General features: G+C 36.8%; 1 protein-coding gene across 21 annotated transcripts in view; it reads left to right on the top strand.

Annotated features, from left to right (window-relative positions):
- Dlg1 (discs large MAGUK scaffold protein 1) overlaps positions 1 to 24,770 on the top strand; it is a 197,447-nt gene that overhangs the window by 134,302 nt on the left and 38,375 nt on the right. For all 21 annotated transcript variants that reach the window (XM_057764321.1, XM_057764320.1, XM_057764319.1 and 18 more), the window contains 4 exons: positions 6,622 to 6,742; positions 12,490 to 12,646; positions 18,644 to 18,746; positions 24,243 to 24,357. In XM_057764321.1, coding sequence (XP_057620304.1) covers positions 6,622 to 6,742; positions 12,490 to 12,646; positions 18,644 to 18,746; positions 24,243 to 24,357 — 496 coding nt within the window. The remainder of the gene's footprint in view (positions 1 to 6,621; positions 6,743 to 12,489; positions 12,647 to 18,643; positions 18,747 to 24,242; positions 24,358 to 24,770) is intronic.

Below are 24,770 nucleotides of genomic sequence, written 5' to 3'. Positions count from 1 at the left end.
TTTATGCTTTGCTGGTGATACTAGCTTCTTCGCATTTCCGTTTTTTTGGCCCTTCCTTCCCAACATGTTTCAGCCAAATGTCTTCTTCATTCCTGTCCCCTAAACGCAGAACATAGCTGGAGATTTGAAAGTACAGTGGTGAGGAAGTTCTCTTCTGGGAGATTAAGGAGGACATGTAAAATATGGGAGGTGAGGAAAGAAGTATCAGTGAGAGAATAGATAGGAAAAGGTACTAGGCAAGATGGGGCTCTCTTGGTCAAGTGTGGAGAGATGGCATTAAATCTTGTTTTTAAAAAGACAATGTGTCTGTGTGTGTTTGTTACTTTGTTATATGTAGATATTTTAGATCTATTCCTTGTTCTTAGATTTCTGTTTGTATTCTTGAAACTTCCTGCTTTTGCTTACTTTAAAGATCTGTGTGATGGTATCAGTTTGGTGATTTGTTTTCTTATTTTACTACTATGAAGTGTTCTGTTATATGAACAAAAAGCAGATTTTCTGATTAGTTTCTTTATTTTGTTTTTTCCCTCACCATCATTATTTGTTTTAGACAGAATTATGCTGTGTGACTAAGGCTTATCTCAACTTCTACTGCCTCAGTCTCCTTGGTTCTGATTACATGTATATGCCACCATGCCCAGTTTACATATTTCCTTTGAACATATATACCACATTTCTCTTAAGACTAACATTATGAATATATATGTATAATTTTTAGCTGATAATACTAAACAATTTACAAAAAATTTGATGAGATCTGGTGAGTTTAGGGTATTATGACCATAGACAAATTAGCAAAGGATGTGAAACACTTTATAGTCTGGGTTTTTGCATCTTCAGCTCTTGAAATCATTAATCTTTTTTACTTATAGATGATAATGGATATGTTTTGAGTTATACATTAATTATTTTCATACTGATCTTCACTCATTTTTCCTGGTGATAAGGCAAAAAATTTACATTGTCTAAAGAGAAACCAGAGTATTTTCTAGGTGATTAATGATTAATAATCACCTTCATGTGATTTTTACTTTGACTAATATCTTTTATACCATTAAATTAAATTCTACATACTCCTGTGTGTGCATGCATATATGTATGTAGGTGTGCCTATGAGGCTAAGAGTCAGTGTCAAGTGTCTCCCGTCACTGTCTGCCCTGTCTTTTGAGGGTCTCACTGCATCTGGAACTCAGAGATCCATCTAAGCTAGCAGACCAGTGAGCTCCAGGGATTCACTTCTCTCTCCTGTCCTTCCTGCCCCTAAAGCTTTGGCTGTCTATCCACACGCAACGTTTCCTATTTGTGTGGTCGGGATCTGAACTCAGGTCCTCAGACTTCCATAGCAAGCGCTTTATTGACTAAGCCATCTCTCCAGCCCTTATTATTTTTCAGTTAGTATTGTCTATTTCTTACTGATTTGCAGGAGGTCTTAAGAATTCAAGAAATTGCAACTCTCTTCACCTAATTTGTTTTACTTTTCCTCTGTTACTACTTTTTGAATAAAATTTTTATTTTAATCAAATTAATTGAACAATGTTTGAGTATTTTGCTTAACAGGAAAGACAACTAAGATATTTCTATAAGAAATTAGTCAAAATATCTACTGAAATCACAAAGTACAGGATCAATAATTACAGAGAAATTTTCATTTTATGGTTTGGTCACCCAAAGCAACCACTTGTGATAGCCTAATACTGCACATAGTAGGAAAGAACGGCTCCAACAGCTACAGAACCAGTGGGGGTAAGCTGAGCTTGCCCTCAGTGATGCATTTGAAACTGACCTATCGCTTTACTAGGACAACAGGTGACTGCAAACAAATTTTCACTAATTGCTTGCTCCGTGTGAACAGGACTTAGTAAAATGCCCATTACCCAGTGATTTCCTGCAACAGCACCAATTCTAAAGTATACTTTAAGCAGTGATCTGTTTGACTGAAGAGACAAAATAGCCAGATTGTTTCATACTTCTTTACAACCATCACTTAGCATCCTGGATATGCCATACTCGTGAGAAGAATGAAGGAAAAAGTGGCCTCTCTGCTTTTGCTTCCAAACCCTGCAACTGTGGTCATCATTTAAACTTGGAATTTTATGGCCTAAATTGGGATGGAACACCAAATTATTCATCAAATCTGGCTGACTCTCCAAAACCTTGTATTCATTTTTATCTTGAAGATGACTAGTAAAATAATCTAATCTTTATATCAGCAACTGAAGTACAAAGTTTGATTACTGGAGGCAAGAAATCAAGTTTGGCCTCTGGCCCACAGGCTATGCCATCATGTGAAGTGTTCAGTGCTTTATCCTGAATTCCTTCAATTCTATGTTTCCCTCCTGGAATGTTTGTTACATGCCGATAACCACATCATTACTGCCACCATACACAGAGTTCCTGTTTCTCCCCTCTACCACATGCATACAGTCTTCACAAGCCACAGTGTAGGCAGCATTTCTTGTGACATCTGTTTCATCTTGTATATCAGACTTGAGACCTTCCTTGTAAGAATCAAAAAGCCTTCTGTTGCATGTCATGAAGCGACCTGAGCACTGCTCTCGTTGCTGTGGCAGCTGCTGCTCACACCATCCCTAGAGCATTTTTTTTTCATGATTCATTCTTTCAGAACTCATTGAGATCATTTCCCATCCTACAGTCATTTTAGGGAACTTAAAAGCCTTCTGGTTTTTTTTCTGTAAAATCTAAGCCTAATATGTTTTGTTTTAATTTTTATAGGTAATACATTTGTTTCAAACAGATATTCCGGTGATCAAGCACTATTTATTAAACAGATTATGATTCTTTTTTGAATAATTATGGACATTTATTAAGCAACAAAGGTATACAACAATAGTTGCTGCAAAATCATTGATACAGTTTCCTATCATTAAGCTTACAATCTAAAACAAAATACAAGAATATTGTCAGCCTGCATCAAAATTTCCTTAACTTGGAATTAGCTACTTTGACAAATAAATGAAACAAAATGACCTGTCTGGTCATTTTGAAAGCTTTGAATATGACACAAAAAATTATTTTATGTGTATCGTTTTTTTTCTGTTACATTAGGATAACTAAGGACAAAAGGGGCACTTAGAAATATGATAAGCACAATTAATTGCTTCATATTTCCCTTAGAAATACAGAGTTGTTGACCGACAAATGCCAGCAGTCAGTGAAACGCCACAACAAACAAGAACTAGACCAAGTCTCGCGTCTTTACCCCACTTGAACATCTCTTTCTCCATCTACAGTGAGGGCTCCGGTGACACCCACTGCCCATGAGCAGCACATTCATAAATGAAGTATCATATAATTACCAAGTCAAACTTGCAGGAATGTTCCTGTCTGAATATGTCTGAGCAAAGACAGCAGTGGGCACTCTGGCTGTGTGGTGACATGGAGGATGTATAAGCAAAGGCAGTCGGGCTCAGGCCACGTACCTTCAGAGTGATGAAGGAAGCATGTGAATGCTTGCTTATCTGTTCCCTACTTCTAGTGAGGAATGTAAAAACTTAGCATCAAACCGTAGACTACAAATTTTACTTGCCCAAATGCATGCATTACCTCATAAGTACTTTTAAGGTACTCACTGCTTGTCATTACTAGCTGACAAAAGCACACTCTGGTTCTTACTGTCAAATGCAAAGAATTTTAAATTGTTAAGCAAACACAAAGCATGAATTATTAATCATTTATAATTTTCAAAAGAACATTAAGAAATAAGATAATTGGTTATAAGTTATCTGAAAACAGAAATGTATTCCATAATGTGCATAGCCAATTATTTTTAAAAATTTATGATTACAAACATTTTAATGGCAGAGTAATAAAACCCAAAGATAATCCTTTTTTATATATGTGTGAGTATATATTTTTGAATGTGTACATATATGTATGTGCTTGTGGAGACCAGATGTCAATCTTGGGTGTTGTTCCTCAGGAACCATCCACCTTGCTTTGTTTGAGACAGGGTTTTCCTATTGGAAATCGGGCTCACCAATTGGGCTGTGTTGGCTACCCAGTAAGTCCAGGGATCTGCTCACCTCCAAGTTCAAACTCAGGTCCCAAGGCTGATGTGACAAGTACTTTTCTAACTGATCTCCTTCCTAAGCCCCTGAGATAGTTTTTAAGGATAAACAATATACTAGTGTTGTCTGTGGGGATGTTTTGGGGATAGCATCTCACATAGCAACCTAGAATTAGCCTTCAATCCATGGCAATCTTCCTGCTTCAGCCTCCCAAGTGCTGAGATTACAAATGTGAGACATCAGATCCAGCAATGTTTGTAATATCTTGGCAACTTAGTGGACATTCTAAAAATGTTTCTGCTGCTAACATGTTACCTTTTATACTTTAAGTTGCCTCGGTATTGCTAGTTTTCTAAGGCAAGGCAAATTAGATTATGTATGAAGCATAGATATTAACAACATACACAGCCACTTTTTCTGAAACAAGGTTTTAATATGTATGTACCAGGTTTTTTCTTTTTGAGCCACCAACCAGCTCCCAAATGATGACACAGAGACTGTGTAGTTTTGAATGTCTAGTCTTGTTTAGGCACATTTCTAGCTAGCCCTTTTAACTTAAATTTACCTGTTTCTCTTTATCTGCCTTTTGCCTTGGGGCTAATTATCTTTCTTCTGTACATTTTACTTTCACTACCTCTGGCTGACTGGCTGGCTGGCATCTGGCTGGCTTTTTGTCCTGGGTGTCTCCCACCTCGAAAAGGCAGGATATAGGTGAACAGATATCAGAGTTAGCAAACAGTTTGTTTACTACACAGTAAAAAACCTTTTGGCAAGAATACTGAAGAAAATAAATATAAATATAAATATATATATATAATGTAAGTTGTCCATGAACCTGCAGAGAATTGGAAAGGCACAATCAGTATATCTGCCTTGATGGTACATGCTTTTAATTGGAATGCAGAAGCAGACCTGGTCTACAGAGTGAGTTCTAGGACAACTGGTGCTACACAGAAAAGCTCTGTCTTGGGCTGGGGAGCGGGGACCAAAATACGGTGTGCAGGAATAAAAGTATGCTTGTTGCTAATGACAGAGCTCATAATCATATCCGATGTAATTTCTGACACTACAACGGTCATGCTTTTCTATCTTCTCACTTTCTGCTTGTTTACTTGTTCTGTTGTTGTTTAGTTTTTATTTTTGTTCCATACAAACATGATAATACAGCAAAGAAACTTGAAGATCAAAAATCAATAAACATATATCACCCAGGAAGGACTTCGGACTTTAAAGTTGAGAACCATTGGTAGGAAGTACTTTGATGCAACTCTAAAAGAATATCTTAGGAGCTAGTGAGAAAAGGATTGCTGTTAGGCTCTGCACACCCATGGTACAAGTAGACACAGTAAATGCTGTTAGGCTCTGCACACCCATGGTACATGTAGACACAGTAGATGTCCGAGTTATAATTTTTGATGATATAGAGACATATATAGATGCTGCTTGCTTTTTTGCAGTATATTTATTTTATCCTTATACCATACAGTTCAGTCTTTTCCCATTGTCTTTCATTCAGATCCCTTCATTATTTAAAGTTACCTGCATAGCCACTGTAGTTGCTCCAACTAATGACTTCTGCACTTGTATACTCCTCATAGTTCTTTATCTTAGAAAATGCTTAGTAGGACGGTGAAAGGAAAAACTAATGGTTAATAATAAAAATGTTAGTTTTCAGCTAGTTTTGAAATGCTTTATTGCTTTCTATGTATTTTGGCAATGACTCAGATAATTCAAGGATGGTTGGTGTCTTTGTAAACAATAGCTGAAGTGTTTCTTGCCTGGGTCTTTGTAAAGTGTGTTCAGGAGTTGCAGTATAACTCTGCTACAGTTTTTCTTGAATAATGTGTATGTGATACTATTACAAAAATGAAACAACAAATGACTTTACATTTTTTGCTTTTTACCAGCTTTCCACTCTTTGTGGACATAATTAAAAACAGGTACAGGTTGGGTTGACAGTTTTTAACCTGGTATAAGGCTTTTCTTAACTATTTTTTAAGTTAAAATTTACACTTCTGGCCTCCATTCACAATAAATATGTGAGTGTCTGTGGTTTTTTGTTGTTGTTGTTGTTTTAAGTCTACAAATGGCTTCTTAATTAAAGGGGCTGCAGAGATGACTCAGTGATTAAGAAACTGGTAGCTCAAAGCCTGTAACTCCAGTCCCAGAGGATCTGACACCCACCCTCTTCTGGCCTCTGTGGAAAACAGGCATGCACATGGTGCACAAACATATTGTTATCTATACGTATAACAATAATAGTATTTTTTACTAGTATACATTGTATTTTAGTCCTTTCTGTGACAGTTTTAACCTTTCCTGTATTTAATTTTGCACATCAGCATATATGAAACTCCTTTGTAGTATATTCTCAAGAGTGCAAGTGAAATAAATTAGCTTCTTTGATCTGAATGTTAAAACCAATTTTGACCTGAAAACTAAGCTTATACATTGTTCTTAGCTGACAAATATTCTCTACTAAATTCTGTTACACAAAGCAGCAAAAAGAATTCTACTTTAATTTTATGAAGTTCACATCAAAGTACTAAGTGGCATCTTTCATTTTTGATACATTTCTCAATTTATTTTGTAGCTTCTTCTCAGCCTATTGATAACCATGTTAGCCCATCCTCCTACTTGGGACAGACACCAGCATCACCAGCCAGATACTCACCCATTTCTAAAGCAGTTCTTGGAGATGATGAGATTACTAGGTAAGGCACTTAATATTCATCTTCTTACAACTGTTAAGTACCATTTTGATTAGCCACAATAGAGAGCCATACTTTTTAGGGCTAGTAAGTAATTTCTACTCCTTTCTAAAATACTGCTTTTTACCGTCTTAAGACGAGGTAAGTTTCATTAAAACTTAGCTTCAGTAGTTTGGTATGCTAGTAAACACCTGGTATTCTAGCCCTGAAAAGGCTGAAGCAAGAAGATTGTGGGTTCAGGCTCAAGGCTGGGTTACAGATCAAAACTCTGGTTCTTTTTTTGGTTTGGTTTGGTTTTTATTAGAAGGAAGAGATTAGCTTAGATAAAACTAAACTAAGAGGTCCATCCTTTAAGCTAACTTTGTTTTTTTTTTTCAATATATGTTATAGAATATTATAGTAAGCAGTTTGTGTTCAGAAATGAACAAGTGATGACTTTATTGCTAGATATATATTGTTGATACTCTGATACCAAATTGGCTTTCATCTAATAGTAGTAACTGCACAAAGTTTATTTCTAGGAAGTTCTATAAGAGTCTGATGAAATAGAAATATTTTACTTGGGGCTGGAGAGATGGCTCAGTGGTTAAGAGCATTGCCTGCTCTTCCAAAGGTCCTGAGTTCAATTCCCAGCAACCACATGGTGGCTCACAACCATCTGTAATGAGATCTGGTGCCCTCTTCAGGCAGGCAAGCAGACAGAGTATTGTATACATAATAAATAAATAAATATTAAAAACTCACTTAAAAAAATATTTTAACTCCTTTTCACATTACGCATTGAAGTCATGAGACATCGTATATTTTTACAAGTACTTTATATTAACTGTTGCATTTAGCATCATATATGTCCTCAGTAATATCTTAGTTTTTATTACTTTTATCATTGTAATCATTGCTTACTTTGAACCTTTTTGTTTGAATTGTTACTTTCTCTGTAGACTTCAGACAGTAGATTTAGTTCTTAAACTTTTTACAGCCCCTTTCTCTGGATATATAGTATATAAAATAGATACATAAATCAAGCATTTATTGATAAAATAATTTATTTTAAAACAAGAGTAAATCTTTTTTAAAAATTAAAGACCAAATTTTCTTTTTTTTTTTTTTTGTTTCGTTTTTTTGTTTTTCGAGACAAGGTTTCTGTCAACAAAAAGAAAAAGAAACTGGGTTCAGAACTAGAGAGACAGCTCAGTTTTTGAAAGGATTTGCTTCTGTTGCAAAGGATCTAGGCTCAGCCTCAGTACCCACATGATGACTTGCAACCACTTGTCTCTCTAGTTCTAGGAGTTCTGATGACACCTTCTGGCCTCTGTGAGCACCAAACATATGACATGTACTTTCATACTTTTGTGCAAGCATTCATATGTATAAAAGGAAAATAATAAGTCTTTAAAAAGAAAAGTCTCTAGTATAGAAGTGTTTTTCTTGTTACTGAGTTAAGTGTTGGAAACATTTTAGCTGGGCTAGTAATGACAATTAATAAAAAGAATAGAATTCTTGGGTTTTTTTGGTTTTTTTTTTTTACAGTTACAATATTTACATCTATTTTATCTTTTATCATAACAAAGGAAAACATCTGTAACTATCTATCTATTCTTCAACTCCATCAAAGACTCCAGAAGGATATAATATTACCTAAGTAAATGAGAGTAAGCAACTTACAAAACTCTAGAAATCACAGAGACATCTCGCTGCCTGGACAGTCACCCAAAGTTCCTCTGTACCATTGGGGCATCCATCATCGGCCTAAAGGCCCGTGGTATCCAGAGACATTTCCATGAAGCAGGAAATTTCAAAGGCAGTTCAGTCACTATCTGTTGTATCCTGCAGAATGTCCCAGAATTCTTAGTTTTTTAAATGAGTAGTCAATGCTTATTGTTTATAAGCATTTCTTCTCAACTGATCTGTTTTTGTTATTTGCTAATAGTGCCTATTTCTAGAAGGAAGGAAAATTGATGGTTAATATAGCTTTAATATATTTACATATATTGCCAATTAAAGGGTAAGTTGTATTTACATTTTCCTTCCTGTCCCATCCAGCCTCTCTGCATATCTCATATCTTCTAGAGTATTTGTTGGCTGTTTAGCATAGAATACCTACCTGTTTACATACTAATGTGAAAATCAGATGGTTGGTTACTGAATAGGTCTTCTTAAAATGGTGTACATTGTATCAATCCCATGGATAATTATGCTTCTTACCCAGATAAGAAAGTATGCCCAAACACTCTTAAGTCCTCCACAGTTGGAACCAAAGTTCCTTGAGAAGTTGTCACCCGTTCTCAGCTCCCCTTCAGAAATGCCACAGCATACATTTAATTGCTATAAAGCTTTGTTAATTATTCTTTAGTCAGAGCTGGGTGTGTAAATGGTGCACACCTCTAATCCCAGCACTTGGTAGGCAGAAGGAGGTGGTTCTCTGTGAGTTTTGAGGCCAGTCAAGTCTACATATAGTGACTTTAAGGACAGCCAGAGCTACATAGTGAGATCCTTCTGTTTTGAAGGAAAAAATAGATATTTTAATTAGTTTTATTTAGGTACTCACATACCATAAATTTTACACTTGTCAAGTTTACAGATGGGGCTGGGAAATGGCTTAGTCGGAAGACCTGAGTTTGACACACACATTCCCCAAACCTATATTTTAAAAAGGCCAGATTGGTGGCACACTTGCAATCCCAGCACTGGGGAAGCAGAAGCAGGCAGATCCCTAAGACTGTTTAGCCCACCAGCTTCACCCAGTTGGCAGGTCCAGGCCAGTAAGAAAGCCTGGCTTAGAAGGTAGACAATTCCTGAGAAATGACACAAGATTTTCCTCTGACCTGCACACATGAATACCCACATACACACACAATAGTAAGATGTACAGCTCAATAATTTGTAATATATGTCATTAATTTTTAGTGTGATAAAATATATTTATATAATAAAAATTAAAATTTTAGTCATTTTCACAGTGTATATTTCAGGTACATTATATTCAGTGTGCCACTATTACCACTAGCCATTTCCAAAACCATTTTCATCATCACAGATGAATCCTCACCACTCCTAGCTCTTGATAACTTGAGTCTACTTTCAGTCTTATGAATTTGATTCTTGTGTATTCATGTAAGCAGAACCAAGCAGTATGTCTAGTTTCCAAGGTTCACTCATAGGTTAGTATATATCAGCTCTTTATCTTTCTAAGTAATAGTTGTCTGTGTGTGTGTGTGTGCGCACACGCGCACGCACGCGCTTGTGTGCACCCATGCCTCTTCACACTTTCAAACCACAGTTTATTCATTCATCCATTGGTTACCACTTAAACTTTGTTTCCAGCTTTTGATTACTGTAAACAATTCTGTGAAAACACTGACATTCACATGTCTGTTCAGTGCTTGCTGTGAGCCAGTTACTTTGGGAATAGATATGGATGGAGTTCCGAGACTATATGTAACTTGTTTGTGTGTTAGCTTTGTGAGCAAATAAGATACTTCACATCACTGCCAGTTGCTTCGGAGAGTCCCAGAAGTATCCTGTGGTTTAATTTACATTGTTTAATGACAGTTCCTGTTGGACTCCAATTCGTGGATTATATTTACACTTACAATTTTTTTCCTCCAGAAGTAACTGTTAAACTTGAAAACAATTATTCTATGAATTTACAATTCACACATGTGAATTCATGCCCTGCACCCTGAATCCACTATCTACCATCGTGAAACTCATGTGCCCCTCGTCCTGCTCTACCTCTCTTTAATGTCCATATTTTCTCCTATATAGAGGTATATATACACATGTATGTACTAGACATTTTGCTTTGTTTCCTATCTTTGGTATGAAAAATAACTTTGTAAACACCATAAATATGTAGAAAGTACTATTTCAGTTTTTGAGTAGACCAGTATGTAAGAAGATTGAATCAACACTATGTCATCTTAAAGTAATAGTTAACTCTCACAGCTATTATAACCAATTGTTTTCTTTTATGTTTTAGAAAAAGTATATTAAAATTTTTAGATGCATGCCAAATATACTAAATTCTTCTTAAGAGTAATGTCTGTCAAGTGGAATTCTACATTTCATCAAATTTAAAGGATCTGCTGCTGGCACTTTCTTGATCTTACTGTAAGAGAGATGTGAATGATTTTCGCATACCTCTAACTGCCAGCAGTTGTGAAAATTATCCATGGTGAGATACAGTCCAGAGAGTTTTGATGTGTAGAAAAAAGTAAATGCATCCATCATAAAATTCATTTTGTAAAGTAATAAACAGGGCCGGGCATGGTAATGCAAGCCTTTAATTATAAGCACTTGGGAGGCAGAAGCAGACAAATCTCTTGAGTTCAAGGCCAAATAAGAACTACATAGTGAGACCTCTGAAAAAAAGTGATGAACACTCAGAATACAAAAAAATCTTTTGTATTTTGGATAATAAAATTCAGGAAGGCTGCTCTTGTTTGGAGATGGACTTTGCCTGTGATGCCTAGTGGTCTCAGATCCTCACACGTGAGCCTTGCAAGCAGCTAGGACTACTGGTGCATACAGTCTTGCCCAAATGTTAAAGAGGCTTAATTACTTCATCTAAAAGATTTGGGGATGGGTGTTTTCCAGGTTGGCAGGGCAACCCATAATGCCCATGAGGTCTCTGATTTCACCTCCAAATATCTTCATTATGTTTGTTTGATGGCCAGGTAGGTCATATGAGAATGGAGGGCAGGAATGTGTTCTGTTAAGGTCTTTCTCTGTCGGAGGTCACAAGGGTTGAGCCCTCTCCTTAGCAAAAGGGAATAGTTTGTACTGACTAGTTGAATGTTGCATAGCTTTGCAACTAAAAGAAGGGCGAAAGAGATAGCTGCTCTGTTTACCTGAGAAATAATGGCCTTGATGACTTCTCAGGCAACAGTGCACACAAACTCTCTTGATAGACTAGATATACTACTTTATATTACCTTTAATACTATTTTTATTCTTGAATATTCATAAGATGTTTTGATCAAATTCACTACTTCCCAACTCTTCCCAAATCCATATATTATTTGTTACTTTCATATTATTTTATTTTTTACTATTATTCTGGTTTTGTTTGCTTGAATTTTACCACTGGGATTTTGTTTTGTCTTGTTTTTTTGCTTTTATATAAAATTAGATTATATATTAGATTTCTTTTATTTCTCTTTTTCCTTGTAATTTTGAGAAAATTTTCTTTTCAAGACAGGGTTTCTAGCCGGGCGGTGGTGGCGCACGCCTTTAATCCCAGCACTCTGGAGGCAGAGGCAGGTGGATCTCTGTGAGTTTGAGGCCAGCCTGGTCTACAAGAACTAGTTCCAGGACAAGAACCAAAAGCTACGGAGAAACCCTGTCTCGAAAAATCCAAAAAAAAAAAAAGACAGCCTTGAACTCACAGAGATCCGCCTGCCTCTGCCTCCTGAGTGCTGAGCTTGAAGGCTTGCGCCACCACCACCTGGCTTTTAAGAAATCTTTTATATAACATTTGGGTTTCTGATTTGGGCTTTGTTTTGTTTTGTTTTTTCCATTTAGCTTTGTGTGTTGTTAGGTATTAGTAGCACATGCCTATAATCTTCATACTCAGGAGACTAGGTAGAATTGCTATGAATTTGAGACCAGATAGTTGAAGGTCAGCCAGGGCTCCACAGGAGAACCTCCTCCCCTCACAGGAGTCATCAGTAAGATGCTCTTCTGTGAAGAGTGTTCAAGTTTACATAAAATCTCTAAGGTATTTAATTTTTTTCCTTAACTTTTAGAGAACCTAGAAAAGTTGTTCTTCATCGTGGCTCAACAGGACTTGGTTTCAACATTGTGGGAGGTGAAGATGGAGAAGGAATATTTATTTCCTTCATCCTGGCTGGAGGACCTGCTGATCTCAGTGGAGAACTCAGAAAAGGAGATCGTATTATATCGGTAGGATATGATAATTAGATGTTTTATTTTCTTTGCTGTGAGCTGTTAATCATTAAAAAATGAATTTTAAAAATAATTTAAAAGTATACTTTTGATACGCATTGTGGAGTTCAGTCTTATTTGGTGTTTTTGGGTTTTTTTTTTAATCCAAGCTGACATTTTCTGCATCTAACGGTATTTATTGTTATATAATGATTACCATTATTTGTGGCACTTGGGCTGAACCTAGGGCCTCAGATCCACACATCTGCTCCACCACTGAACTACATCCCCAGGTAGAATAACAGTAGTTAATTCTAGTCTCATATCTTTGCTTTTTTTTTTACCCTATAATGTTCGATTCTTTTTTTTTAACTTTTCCTTCAGTACTGATTTCTTTAAATATATTTTATTCACCTACATTTCTCATAATTTCACTGAATATAGAACTGTCAACATTTTTTTTCTTTTTCAGCACTTTTTTTTTTTTAAAAAACACGTTTATTGAAGAATGGCGAAGAATAAAAATTATTCAGCCAAGCTTAGCACTTGATGGGTCTGTCCTTGGTATATAGAGATTACATTAAAACAAAACAAAACATTAACAACAAAATCAAAGTCACATTTTTTATGAAATTCAGATACAGGTCTCCTTAAAGAAACACTAAGTAGACTGTAAGGGCAGGCAGACTGAACAAGCAAGTCACCAGAGGACAGGGGGTGCTCAGGCTGAAGGAGCTGTCTTCCAGGCAGGCTGCAGGTGTCATACAAGGCAGGCAGGGAACTCAGTCCATTTCAAAATAATCAGAAAACTGAAATACCCAAGAAATGGGAAGTGAATCCCCACTTTCCTTACCAACTACCGGGGGAGAAAAGGACACCTTTAATTACAAAGGATTGTTGGTCCACTGTATTAAGAAGTTGTTATAAATGAAAACTCCAATTGCCAAATCAAATTGTTCATAAAAATGCATATTCACCTGCAGCTTAGTTATCCCCTCTACTGTTTGTTTCTTGTCCTCACATAAGGGAAGGAAATGACTGCGTCAGATTCTTTTTTATTTATTTTTTTTTATTTTTTTTTTATTCTTTTTTAATTAAAATTTCCACCTGCTCCCCGTTTCCCATTTCCCTCCCCTCCTCCCAAATATTGCCCCCTCCCCCCACTTCCCTCCCCCTATCCCCACTCCTCTTCTCCTCCCCCCACTCCATTTCCCCTCCCTCTTGATACTGAAGAGCAGTCCAAATTCCCTGCCCTGCGGGAAGACCAAGGTCCTTCTATCTACGTCCAGAAAGGTGAGCGTCCAAACAGTCTAAGCTCCCACAAAGCCAGTTCATGTATTAGGATCGAAACCTAGTGCCATTGTCCTTGGCTTCTCATCAGTCTTCATTGACCGCCATGCTCAGAGAGTCCGGAATCAACCCATGCTTATTCAGTCCCAGACCAGCTGGCCTTGGTGGGCTCCCAATAAATCAGTTCCACTGTCACGGTGGGTGCATCCCTCGTGGTCCTGATTTTTTGCTCATGTTCTCCCTCCTTCTGCTCCTCATTTGGACCTTAAGAGCTCAGACCGTTGCTCCAGATTGAGACTCTGTCTCTACCTCGATCCATCGCCAGATGAAGGTTCTAAGGTGATATGCAAGATATTCATCAGTATAGGATAGGGTCATTTCAGGTTCCCTCTCCTTAGTTGCCCAAGGTACCAGCTGGGGACATATTCCTGGACACCTGCGAACCCCTCAAGAGTCAAGTCTCTTGCCAACCCTAAGATGGCTCCCTTAGATAGGATATATACTTCGCTGCTCCCGTATCCATCCTTCCTATATCCCAACCATTCCAATCCCCCGAGCTCCTCCCATCCTCCCCTTCTCATATTTCTCATCCCATTTCCCCTTTGCCCCATGCCACCTCACCCGCAAGTTCCCAGTTTTTGCCCTGCAATCTTGTCTACTTCCCCCTCTCCATGCGGATGACTATATGATTTTCTTTGGGTTCACTTTCTTATTTAACTTCTATAGGATCATACATTATATGCTTAATGTCTTTTATTTATGGCTAGAAACCGATTATGAGTGAGTACATCCCATGTTCCTCTTTTTGGGTCTGGGATACCTCACTCAGGATAGTGTTTTCTATTTCCATCCATTTGCACGCAAAATTCGGGAAGTTTCAGCACTTTTTTTAAATTATTGGGTATGAGTGGTGTTGAGCACGCATGCTGTGGGTTGAGGTCAAAGGACAGTCTTCTTAAGTCAGCTTTCTTCCTCTGTGGACTCAGGATATCAAATTCAGGTTAACAAGCTTACATGGCAAGTGCTGTTACCTTTTTTGCCATCTCACATCAGTTTTGGAAGTTCCTCGGTCAGTATCTCTTCAGAATACCCATGTCTTTGTTAGACTGTGTGATACTATTACACAGGTGATGATAGAGTCTGTCTTTCCTCGTGTTCTTCTTTTCCTGTCTTTACATTTCAGCTTGGAAACTTGTTTTGACTTATGTTCAAGTTTCCTATTTTTCTTTAGCTAATTTTACTATACTGCTAAGTTTTTCAAATAAAATCTGGTAATTTTTTTCCTAGCAATTCAATTTGTTCATTTTTGATAGTTTTTATGCCTTTGCTCAAAGTCTGCAAACTCATCATCAACATCATCTGTCTCTACAGCTGTTAACATTTTTATCATAATAATAATCATTTTTAGTAACAGGTTCTCATTAAAACCCTAGTTGGCCTTCTGTTTTCTATAGTGTCGTCTAGCGTGGCCAGCAACTCATGGATACCCTTTGCCTTCCTAAGTACTGAGATGACAGGCATGTGGCTCCACACTCACCTAACTTCTCTCTGTCTTGATAAGTTACATTTTCTTCCATCTTTGCTTGTCTTATAATCTAAACTATCATGAGACATTTTGGATAAAATAATAAATGAAATAGGACACACAAGATGAAAGACACTTGCTATTAAGCCTGATGACCTGAGTTCAGTTTCTGGGCCCACAAGGTGAAAAGAGAGAACCAGCTGTAGCAAGTTGTGCTCTGACCTTCCCTCCCCCCTCCTCTCTCTTATTAGCAGGGAGGGGTGGGCATGCAAACTGTGGGTGGGAACCAAAGGGATCTCTCCTCCTGTCCCCCCTCTCTTGTCCCCCTCTCTTGTTCTCCCTTTCTAAATAATTTAATATCCAGAATTGTTTTAAAGTATGAAGTGAATCCTATATGTTATTATTCTGTAAGAGAGTAATTTGAATGGCAGGGATTAATCCTAGGACTAGGGAGTGCTTCGTATCTTAGGCTGCCAGAATCAAGTTGTATGAACATAATCTGTAGTTGTACTGTATTTTGTTATAGCTTCAGTTTAATTTGGTGGGAGTTTTTGCTCGGTTGTTTTGTTTTGCTGGCTTTTGTTTGGTTTTTAAGAGTAGGATCAAGTAAGCATTTTCTGAGCACTGAAAATTCTCATGTTTTACAGCTGAACTGACACCATCCCAAACTGCTTTACAACTCAACTGCCCACTTCTTGGAGTGCTGTAGTTCTTTGTGTTCTCTGAACGTACCTTTTTTTTCTCTACCTTGGGAATATTTGTTTCTCATTCTATCTTCTGTCTGCACTGACCTGGAGGGCTTTGTTTCACCTGTCTTGGTACACTTTTTTCCCTGAGCAACTGAAAGTAAAGAGTTCCTGTTAATTTTCAACACCGTGAAGCTTCTTCAGTGTCAATTTTTAGTATTTTAACTGCTTTAAGTATTATTATGAGCTAAATTTAGTAGGCTTCTGTCTTAGTTTGGTTTTTTATTGTTGTAAAGAAACACCATAACCATGACAACTCTTATAAGGAAGACATTTAATTGAGAAGGCTCATTTAACAATTTTAGAGGTTTAGTTCATTATCATCATGGCAGGGAGCATGATGGAGTGCAGACAGATGAGGTGCTGGCTACATCTTGGCTTGCAGGCAACAGGAAGTCGACTGAGACACTGGGCAATAACCTGAATACAGGAAACTTCAAAGCCTGCTCCCATATAGACACACACTTCCTCCAACAAGGCCACACCTACTAATAGTGCCTCTCCCTATGAGGTTATGCGGGCCAGTTGCATTCAAACTACCACAGCTACTGTTATATTTGGGAATACCCTCTACAATTCAGGAATGATTAGATCTTTCTTAATGCTTATGTTTCAGTGCCCAAACATTTATCTGAATACTCAGTCAAGATCCATGGTAATGAGGTTGACAGGTTGGGCATAGACTTGCCTTGTGACTTCCTAGAAATTTTATGTTTCCCCAGTCTACAAGAAACCATAAGATGCTGAGTAAAGTTTTCCTTACTGGTATCTTCCTATTTCCATCTATTCCTCCTCCCTCACTACTGTCAAGAATGAGAGCGACCATTGGTGTCCTCTTGTCACTTTTGGACACTTTAATTTTTTGTCTTTTATTACATTTACTTTTTGTTTTCTCGGGGGGGGGATGCAAGGGCAGAGGGACATTATGGAGACACAGGGAGATGAGTAGAATTGGGGTGCGTGATATGAAATTCACAAAGAATCAATAAAAAGGTTTTTTGTTTTTGTTTTTAAGTGCCAAGTAGAACTCTTGGGGCTGGATAGTGGATGTTCTTTAAGTAGTTTCGTGAGTGTATGATTGTCAGATGCCTCCATCTTAATTAGTCATAGGGGCTTTTGTTTTATTTTATTTTACATTTGTGAAGAGATACAGTAGTTTGGTCTTTTTAAAAATAAGTTATAGTGTGATAAGGACAAATTGGTGTTAAGCTAGTTGGGAAAATAAAATTAGCTTAGGACCTTCACTTCACACCTTCAGTCAAAGTACATTTTCAGTTGGCATAGGCTTTGGTGTGAAAAACTCAGAGCAAAAGTAGAGAATTTTAAGTTGCCCGTGTGAGACCAGCTTATGTGGGTCACTGACATACTATGTTGCCAAAATGTGTTGGGGCAGCAGCACAGCCCAACCGCACAGTCCAGACCACTCCAGAGAGTACAAGACTCCCCTGGATCAGCACTGTTTGGCAGTGTACATCAGTGACACTGACGTGTAAATGCTCAGAGTCCTCTCTGAGGAAATGCCATGAAAATAAAATAGAAAGATATTTAGGACCAAGAGGAAAATGTGCAAAACGATCTTCAAAATTGAACACAACATAAAAACTCCAGGACAAACATTTAAGTACATCATTAGATAAAAATCAAAAGCACAAATAATAAGAAAATACACTTTAAAACAAAAGTGGTTACTAAACATACACACACACACACACACACATAGATATTTGGTACATATATCACTTTTCATAAATTTAGGAAAGATATAAACCAAAAATAAATTTTAAGAGATCTGTAGCAAGGAAAGACAGACACTAAATCACTAATCAAAGGCTTGGATTATAATTTTGTGGTGGAGCATGTATTTGACATTCACAAAGTCATAGTTTTGATTCCAGTACCAATATAAATATATTTTTATAGTATGTGGATTACATATGTGGAGCAAGAAAGAGAAATCAAAGGCACTAATGTAGGCAGTTTCTCTGAGAAACTTCAAAAAAAGTAAGAAATTCCAGCAAATCAAAAGAAATGTAACTTTTTCCTAACTCAGTCTGTGAGGCTGGACTTAGTCAAACAGAACAAGAAAGCTACGTTTGTGAATATAGATGTTGGGACCCTCCACAAAGAAATAGAGTGGATCTAGAAACATACAGTCATGCATTGTAGCCAAGAGGACTTTATCCAAGAAATGCATGGTTGGTTCTACAGAGGAAAACCAGTTAGAAATCATCCTGATACCATATTATTAGCTGGGTAGCCAGCCTTCTGAAATCCTTTTATGTTTGACTTTCTTTTCTTACTGATAAAGTATTTTTAGTGAATCAAATTGTTTAAAATAATCATGTATTTTTTACTGTACATTGTATTTAAATAATAAAGGTAATGCAGCTAATCTGTACCTACCCACATAACAGACCATTGATTTCTTACATTAATATTTGATTTTCTTTATAGGTAAACAGTGTTGATCTCAGAGCTGCGAGTCATGAACAAGCAGCAGCAGCATTAAAAAATGCAGGCCAAGCTGTCACTATCGTTGCACAATATCGACCTGAAGGTAACACAGTCCTTGTTACCTATAACAATTGTACATTTTAGTTATTTCCATTATTTTAAGTTCTTCCTCTTGGCAATGTTTACTTTTTTTAACTTTTTTTTTTCTTTTTTGAGACAGGCTTTCATGTAGCCTTGGCTGTTATTGAACTCAGTGTAACTAAGGATAACCTTGAACTGCTCCTCCTGCCTTCCTACCTCCCAGATACTAGAATTATGGTTGAAAGTCACCATGCCTGTTTTTATACTATGCTGAGGATCAAGACACAGGCTTTATTCATTTAGGCAAGCACCTGCCATTTGAGCTACATTCCCAGCCCTTAATAATGTTTCATTTATAACCTTAACTCTTTTATGTTTGTTTTAATTTGCTAATCCAGTATTTGTCCAGTCTAAACCAACTTATTTTCCAGGCCAGAAGTATTTTTTCATTAAGATTGAGAACACTTCCTCTGCCAACTGCTTTGTGATTGAACCATTATTTGGATTAATTTTCAAGTTTCTTTTTAATTTGACTTCCAACTTAACACATATTAATATTGTTTTTACTAATTCATTTATTTGAAAGATTAATAAAGACCATAAGTAAAAATAGTAATGCTGCCAAAGAAAATAAAGTTACTCAGTTTTTTCTTTTGAGTTAGATTATACTTATTAACCAAGTTTATGATATTTTTCTAGTATTTAAAATAGAATAATGGAGTTTATGGTACACTTTGTTTCTAGATAATAAAGCATCATGAAATAATTTGACTAGATTCCTAAGGGAAGAAAGTAATAATGGAAAATTTGAGGTAATACTATAGTAAACATGTGTAAAACTCTAGTAGGCATCAACATTACCGGTTAACTAGTAAAACCTCAGGGAATTGACCAGTTTGAACACCCAGAAGAATACACAGTAGCATGCTTGTTGATATTCATAAACAACATGATGAGGAAGGAAAAAATGATGTGGCTGAAGAAACTACATTAAATAATTTATAATTTAGGCATTAAATAGTCTATAATTTAGCATCTAGAAGAAATATAATTACCCGATGTTATTATATTTACTTTTATTTTCCTAGTCCAGCAAAATTGAACTCAAGAGTAATATATAGTTTTAAAGTTAGCTAACCTGACCATTCATATGAAGGTGTTAATAAACAGCAGAAAGTAGCGGCAAAACTCATCAACAGATAACATATGATGTGAAGTTTAACCTCAGCTTCCATAGCAGTTTATGCATTCACTTTGAAAGAAAACTACAGAGTAGAAGAACCATGATAGAGATTAATATAAGCTAAAAAAAAAAAAAAAAAAAAAAAAACAGACATTGCATAAATTCAGTGAGGAATTTATATAAAAGTAAACAAAATAAAACAAAGATAGAGAAAAGCTGAAAATATTCAATGGCAATGTTTTCAAAGGAAAATAAATGTGTTTATGTAACATTCATAGTTGGCAGTTTGTACTTGTTCGTTTATGTATTGTGTATGTGACAATAGTAATAAAAGGAAGCCGTTGGTTAGAGAGTGAAAGGAAGGAGGATGTTAGAGGGGTAGAGGGAGGAAAAGGAAGGCAGAAGTGATGTATTTATATTTTGATTTAATTTTTTATTTAAAAAATCCTTTAGAAAGTAAATGTTTGAAATTTCAATTTAATACATTCATAAGAACTTTCTGCTAACAGGAAGGATTGTTACAGTGGAACAGAACACATAAAGTCTTGATTTTTTTTTTTAATGCCCATTGACTTTTACCTAAGTCTAGCACATACCCCATATTGAATAGATGTACTTGCCGCTCATAGTGTTTCTCCATAGAGAAACCTGAAAATTGAGCTCAGAATAGGCAAGTTTTGGAGCCAAGAGCATAAGAAGTGTTATCATTGTCCATTGAGCGTAACCCACCAGAAGGACTTCCTGTCAGGTTACATCCTGGTGTGAGTAGTCAGCACAACCAGGAAAATAGTGGCTCCTGAAGGAGCAGATGCTTGGTTATGTACAGAAACTTCATAAAGTGAGTACACGTGGTTAGCCAGTATTTATTACCCATGATTTTTACGAATTACACAGAAAGGAAAGAGCTAAATATTAACTCTGTAATGTTGGGTTAGAGTTCAAAAATTTGGTATGAGCTCAATTTTCAGGTTATGTAAATATACATAACAAATATAGTCATAAACATCTTTATATGCATATACAAATATCCATATTTGTTATACATAATACCACTGAGGGTCCTGGCCCAATCACACCCTAGTAGCAATGAGCATGCATAGTCCCTAGGTTTTGCCTTCTAATGAGGAATACCTCATTAAAAACTGAGGCTGTTTGGACAGATGGCTGGCTCCCAGACTCAGGCAGGGAAAATGCTGTGTTATTTTGTGATACCCTTTGCCAAAAAGTAAAAGACTCAAGCAATGATGAGTCCCAAATCCAACTTGGAACAAGACACACTGGCCAAATTAACAGTTTCTGCTTCAAATTAGTGATATGATACTACGTGTAAACTACTAAGTTAGGATATCGTGAGTCTTTACTACTGTGAGTTGCTTGATAGGCTAGTAAGATTATTGAGCAAGTAAAGGCACTGTGACCAAGCCTGATGACCTGAGTTCAGTCCCAAATCCACACAGTAGAGAACCAATTTCCACAAGATGTCAAATGATCCCTACACAGGATCCATGAAATATGTATACCTTCCCCCAACACACCAAATAAATAGTTTTTTTTCTTTAATTTAAAAAGTAAGAGATGTATTCAGTTTGAAGAACTCACTTGGAAGGGGAAGTGACCATCAGGCGGCCCTCCCTCATCAAGTGGTCAAAGACAGTAAAATCAGCAAATGTCGTAACAAGATAGATGAAATCTAGGTAGATTATACAAGGGCATCGGAAGTCCTCATCTGTGACTTTACTGCTAGAGCTGCCCAGCCTCAGCCTGTGTGGACGCAGCAGAGGATACTTTTCAGGGTCAGAAAAAGATTGCAGTCCCCGGCCAGCTGGCCTTGGTGAGTTCCCGATAGATCATCCCCATTGCCTCAGTGTGTGGGTGCACCCCTCGCCGTCCTGAGTTCCTTGCTCGTGCTCACTCTCCTGCTCCTCCTTTGGATCGTGAGACTTCAGTCCAGTGCTCCAATGTTGGTCTCTGTCTCTGTCTTCTTTCATCGCCTGATGAAGGTTAATATTCAGGGGGATGCTTATATGTTTTTCTTTGGGTTCACCTTCTTATTTAGCTTCTCTAGAGTCACGAATTATAGTCTCAATGTCCTTTATTTATGGCTAGAAACCAAATATGAGTGAGTACATCCCATGTTCCTCTTTTTGGGTCTGGCTTACCTCACTCAGGATAGTGTTTTCAATTTCCGTCCATTTGTATGCAAAATTCAAGAAGTCATTGTTTTTTACTGCTGAGTAGTACTCTAATATGTATATATTCCATACTTTCTCAACCGGTCTCGCTGAACATAATGGACAATGAGGACTACTGAGAACTGAAGAACAATGGCAATGGGTTCTTGATCCTATTGCATGTAATGGCTTTGTGGGAGCCCAGGTAGTTTGGATGCTCACCTTAATAGACCTGGATGGAGGTGGGTGGTCCTTGGACCTCCCACAGGGCAGAGAAACCTGCTTGCTCTTTGGGCTGAGGAGGAAGGAAGACTTGATTGGGGGAGGGGGAGGGAATGTGAGGTGGTGGCGGGGAAGAGGCAGAAATCTTTAATAATTAAATTAATTAATTAATAAAAAAATCAGCAAGAAAAAAAAAAGAAATCACCATTACCTATTATGTGTACTTGATAGCAGTGAACCAATAAATTTTTTTGTTGGGGTTTTAAAAAAATAAAAAAAATAAAAAATAAAATAAAAAAAAAAGAAAAGAAAAAGATTGCAGTAATGTTCTGACTGAGCAGAGGCTTTGACCAGGTTGACAGTGCCAGGGAATTGAGTTGTTTACTGCTCTCTGCAGATCCCAGTACTGCTCTGTAAGTGCTCGTGTAACATCAGCTGTTCATTTCAAGAGTGTGTCTTCTGGCGTGCCCTTGTGAAGACATTATTCTGATTCATAAGATTATGAATTATACTATGGTTTAAAATGCTTCAAAAAATTGAAATTTTTTAATTTTATGAATGTTACTTCTGATTACCTTTCTTATTTTGGTGATCATTTAAAAGTTATAAACTAGTTAAATTTAGTTCTACTATCTGGTTCGGGTATATTTTTCTATTATTACTAACTTTGCACAAGTTCTGTATTTGAGAGTTTTTCTCTCATGGAAAATTGCAGCAATCAAAGTATCTAACATTAATTATTGTAGATTTCTATTTTTAATTGAAAACTGGAATATTCAAGTCCTGCTTTTTAAATTTTACACCTAAATTAAAAGGTAATGAAAACTGCTAGTGTTATTTAATTTGTGGAGTTTTCTTTTAGTGGATCAAATATGATTTGAACAAAAACATCCTCCACTAGCCAGTTCTAATTTCTGGTAGAGTTAGACCCTTACTACTGTTTTAAACTTGTAGACATACTTTATACTTACATGTGACCTACATCAAAAGAGCAAATAATCTAATAAAAAAAATGGGGTACATATCTAAACAGAGGAATCTAAAATGGCTGAAAGATACTTAAGGAAATGCTCAACATCCTTAGCCATCAGAGAAATGAAAATCAAAACAACTCTGAGATTCCATATTATACCTGTAAGAATGGCCAAAATCAAAAACATTTACAGCTTATGCTAGAGAGGATGTGGGGAAAAGGAAACACTCCTCCATTGCTGGTGGGTGTGCAAACTGGTACAGTCACTTTGGATGTCAGTGTGGTTATTTCTCAGAAAATGAGGAAACAACCTTCCTCAGGACCCAGCAATACCACTTTGGGGTGTGTACCCAAACGATGCTCACTTGTACCACAAGGACATGTGCTCAACTATGTTCATAGCAGCATTGTTTGTCATAGCCAGAACCTGGAAACAACCTAAATGCCCCCCCTCTATTGAAGAATGGAGGTACATTTACACAGTGGAGTACTACAAAGCAGAAAAAAACAATGACATTTTAAAATCAGAAGGCAAATGGATGCATCTAGAAAACATATTGAGTGAAGTAACCCAGACCCAGAAAGACAAATATCATATGTACTCACTCATAAGAGACTTTTAGACCTAAAGCAAAGAAAAAACAGCCTACGATTCATAATCCCAGAGGACCTACACAACAAAGAGGACCCTAAGAGAGACATACATGAATCTCATCCACATGGGAAGTAGAAAAAGACAAGCTCTCCTGAGTAAATTGGGATCATGGGGACCATGGGAAAGGGTGAAAGGGAGGGGAATGAAGAAAAATATATAGCTCAATAAAAACAATTTAAAAAAAAAAAAGAAGTTAATGACCTAACTAATTTTAGAGTTTTTAGGTCATTAGGTCAGTTTTAAAGACACTTTATATAGTTTACATTTTACCTTTAAGAAATTTGTTCTTAGTTTATTTCTTTTTTTCCCATCAGAGTACAGTCGTTTTGAAGCTAAAATCCATGACTTACGGGAACAGCTGATGAGCAGTAGCATTAGTTCAGGGTCGGGTTCTCTCCGAACTAGCCAGAAGCGATCCCTCTACGTCAGGTGAGGTTTACTTACAATTGTGACGTCACTTAATCATTTATGTATGCAGACTTTTAGTTGTTGTTGTTTTTTTTTTTTTTTACTGTGACTGACTTGAATTTACTATAGAAAAATTCAATACAAATCAGTAAAAACATTTCCATGAGTGACTTTCAGACTTGTCTTTCAAAAGTTAGGATATTATTTTAATAGTTTAGATTATGTGACCCTTTGAATTAATAATGGTATAAAGAAAGGCAAAAAATTTAGGTTAATGTTTTAGGTTTTTTTTTTTTTTTTTTTGGTTTTTTCGAGACAGGGTTTCTCTGTGGTTTTGGAGCCTGTCCTGGAACTAGCTCTGTAGACCAGGCTGGTCTCGAACTCACAGAGATCCGCCTGCCTCTGCCTCCCGAGTGCTGGGATTAAAGGCGTGC

Source organism: Chionomys nivalis, chromosome 3 (genome assembly GCF_950005125.1).
Source record: "Chionomys nivalis chromosome 3, mChiNiv1.1, whole genome shotgun sequence".
Classification (NCBI taxonomy): domain Eukaryota; kingdom Metazoa; phylum Chordata; class Mammalia; order Rodentia; family Cricetidae; genus Chionomys; species Chionomys nivalis.
This window is presented reverse-complemented; position numbering and strand designations above follow the sequence as displayed.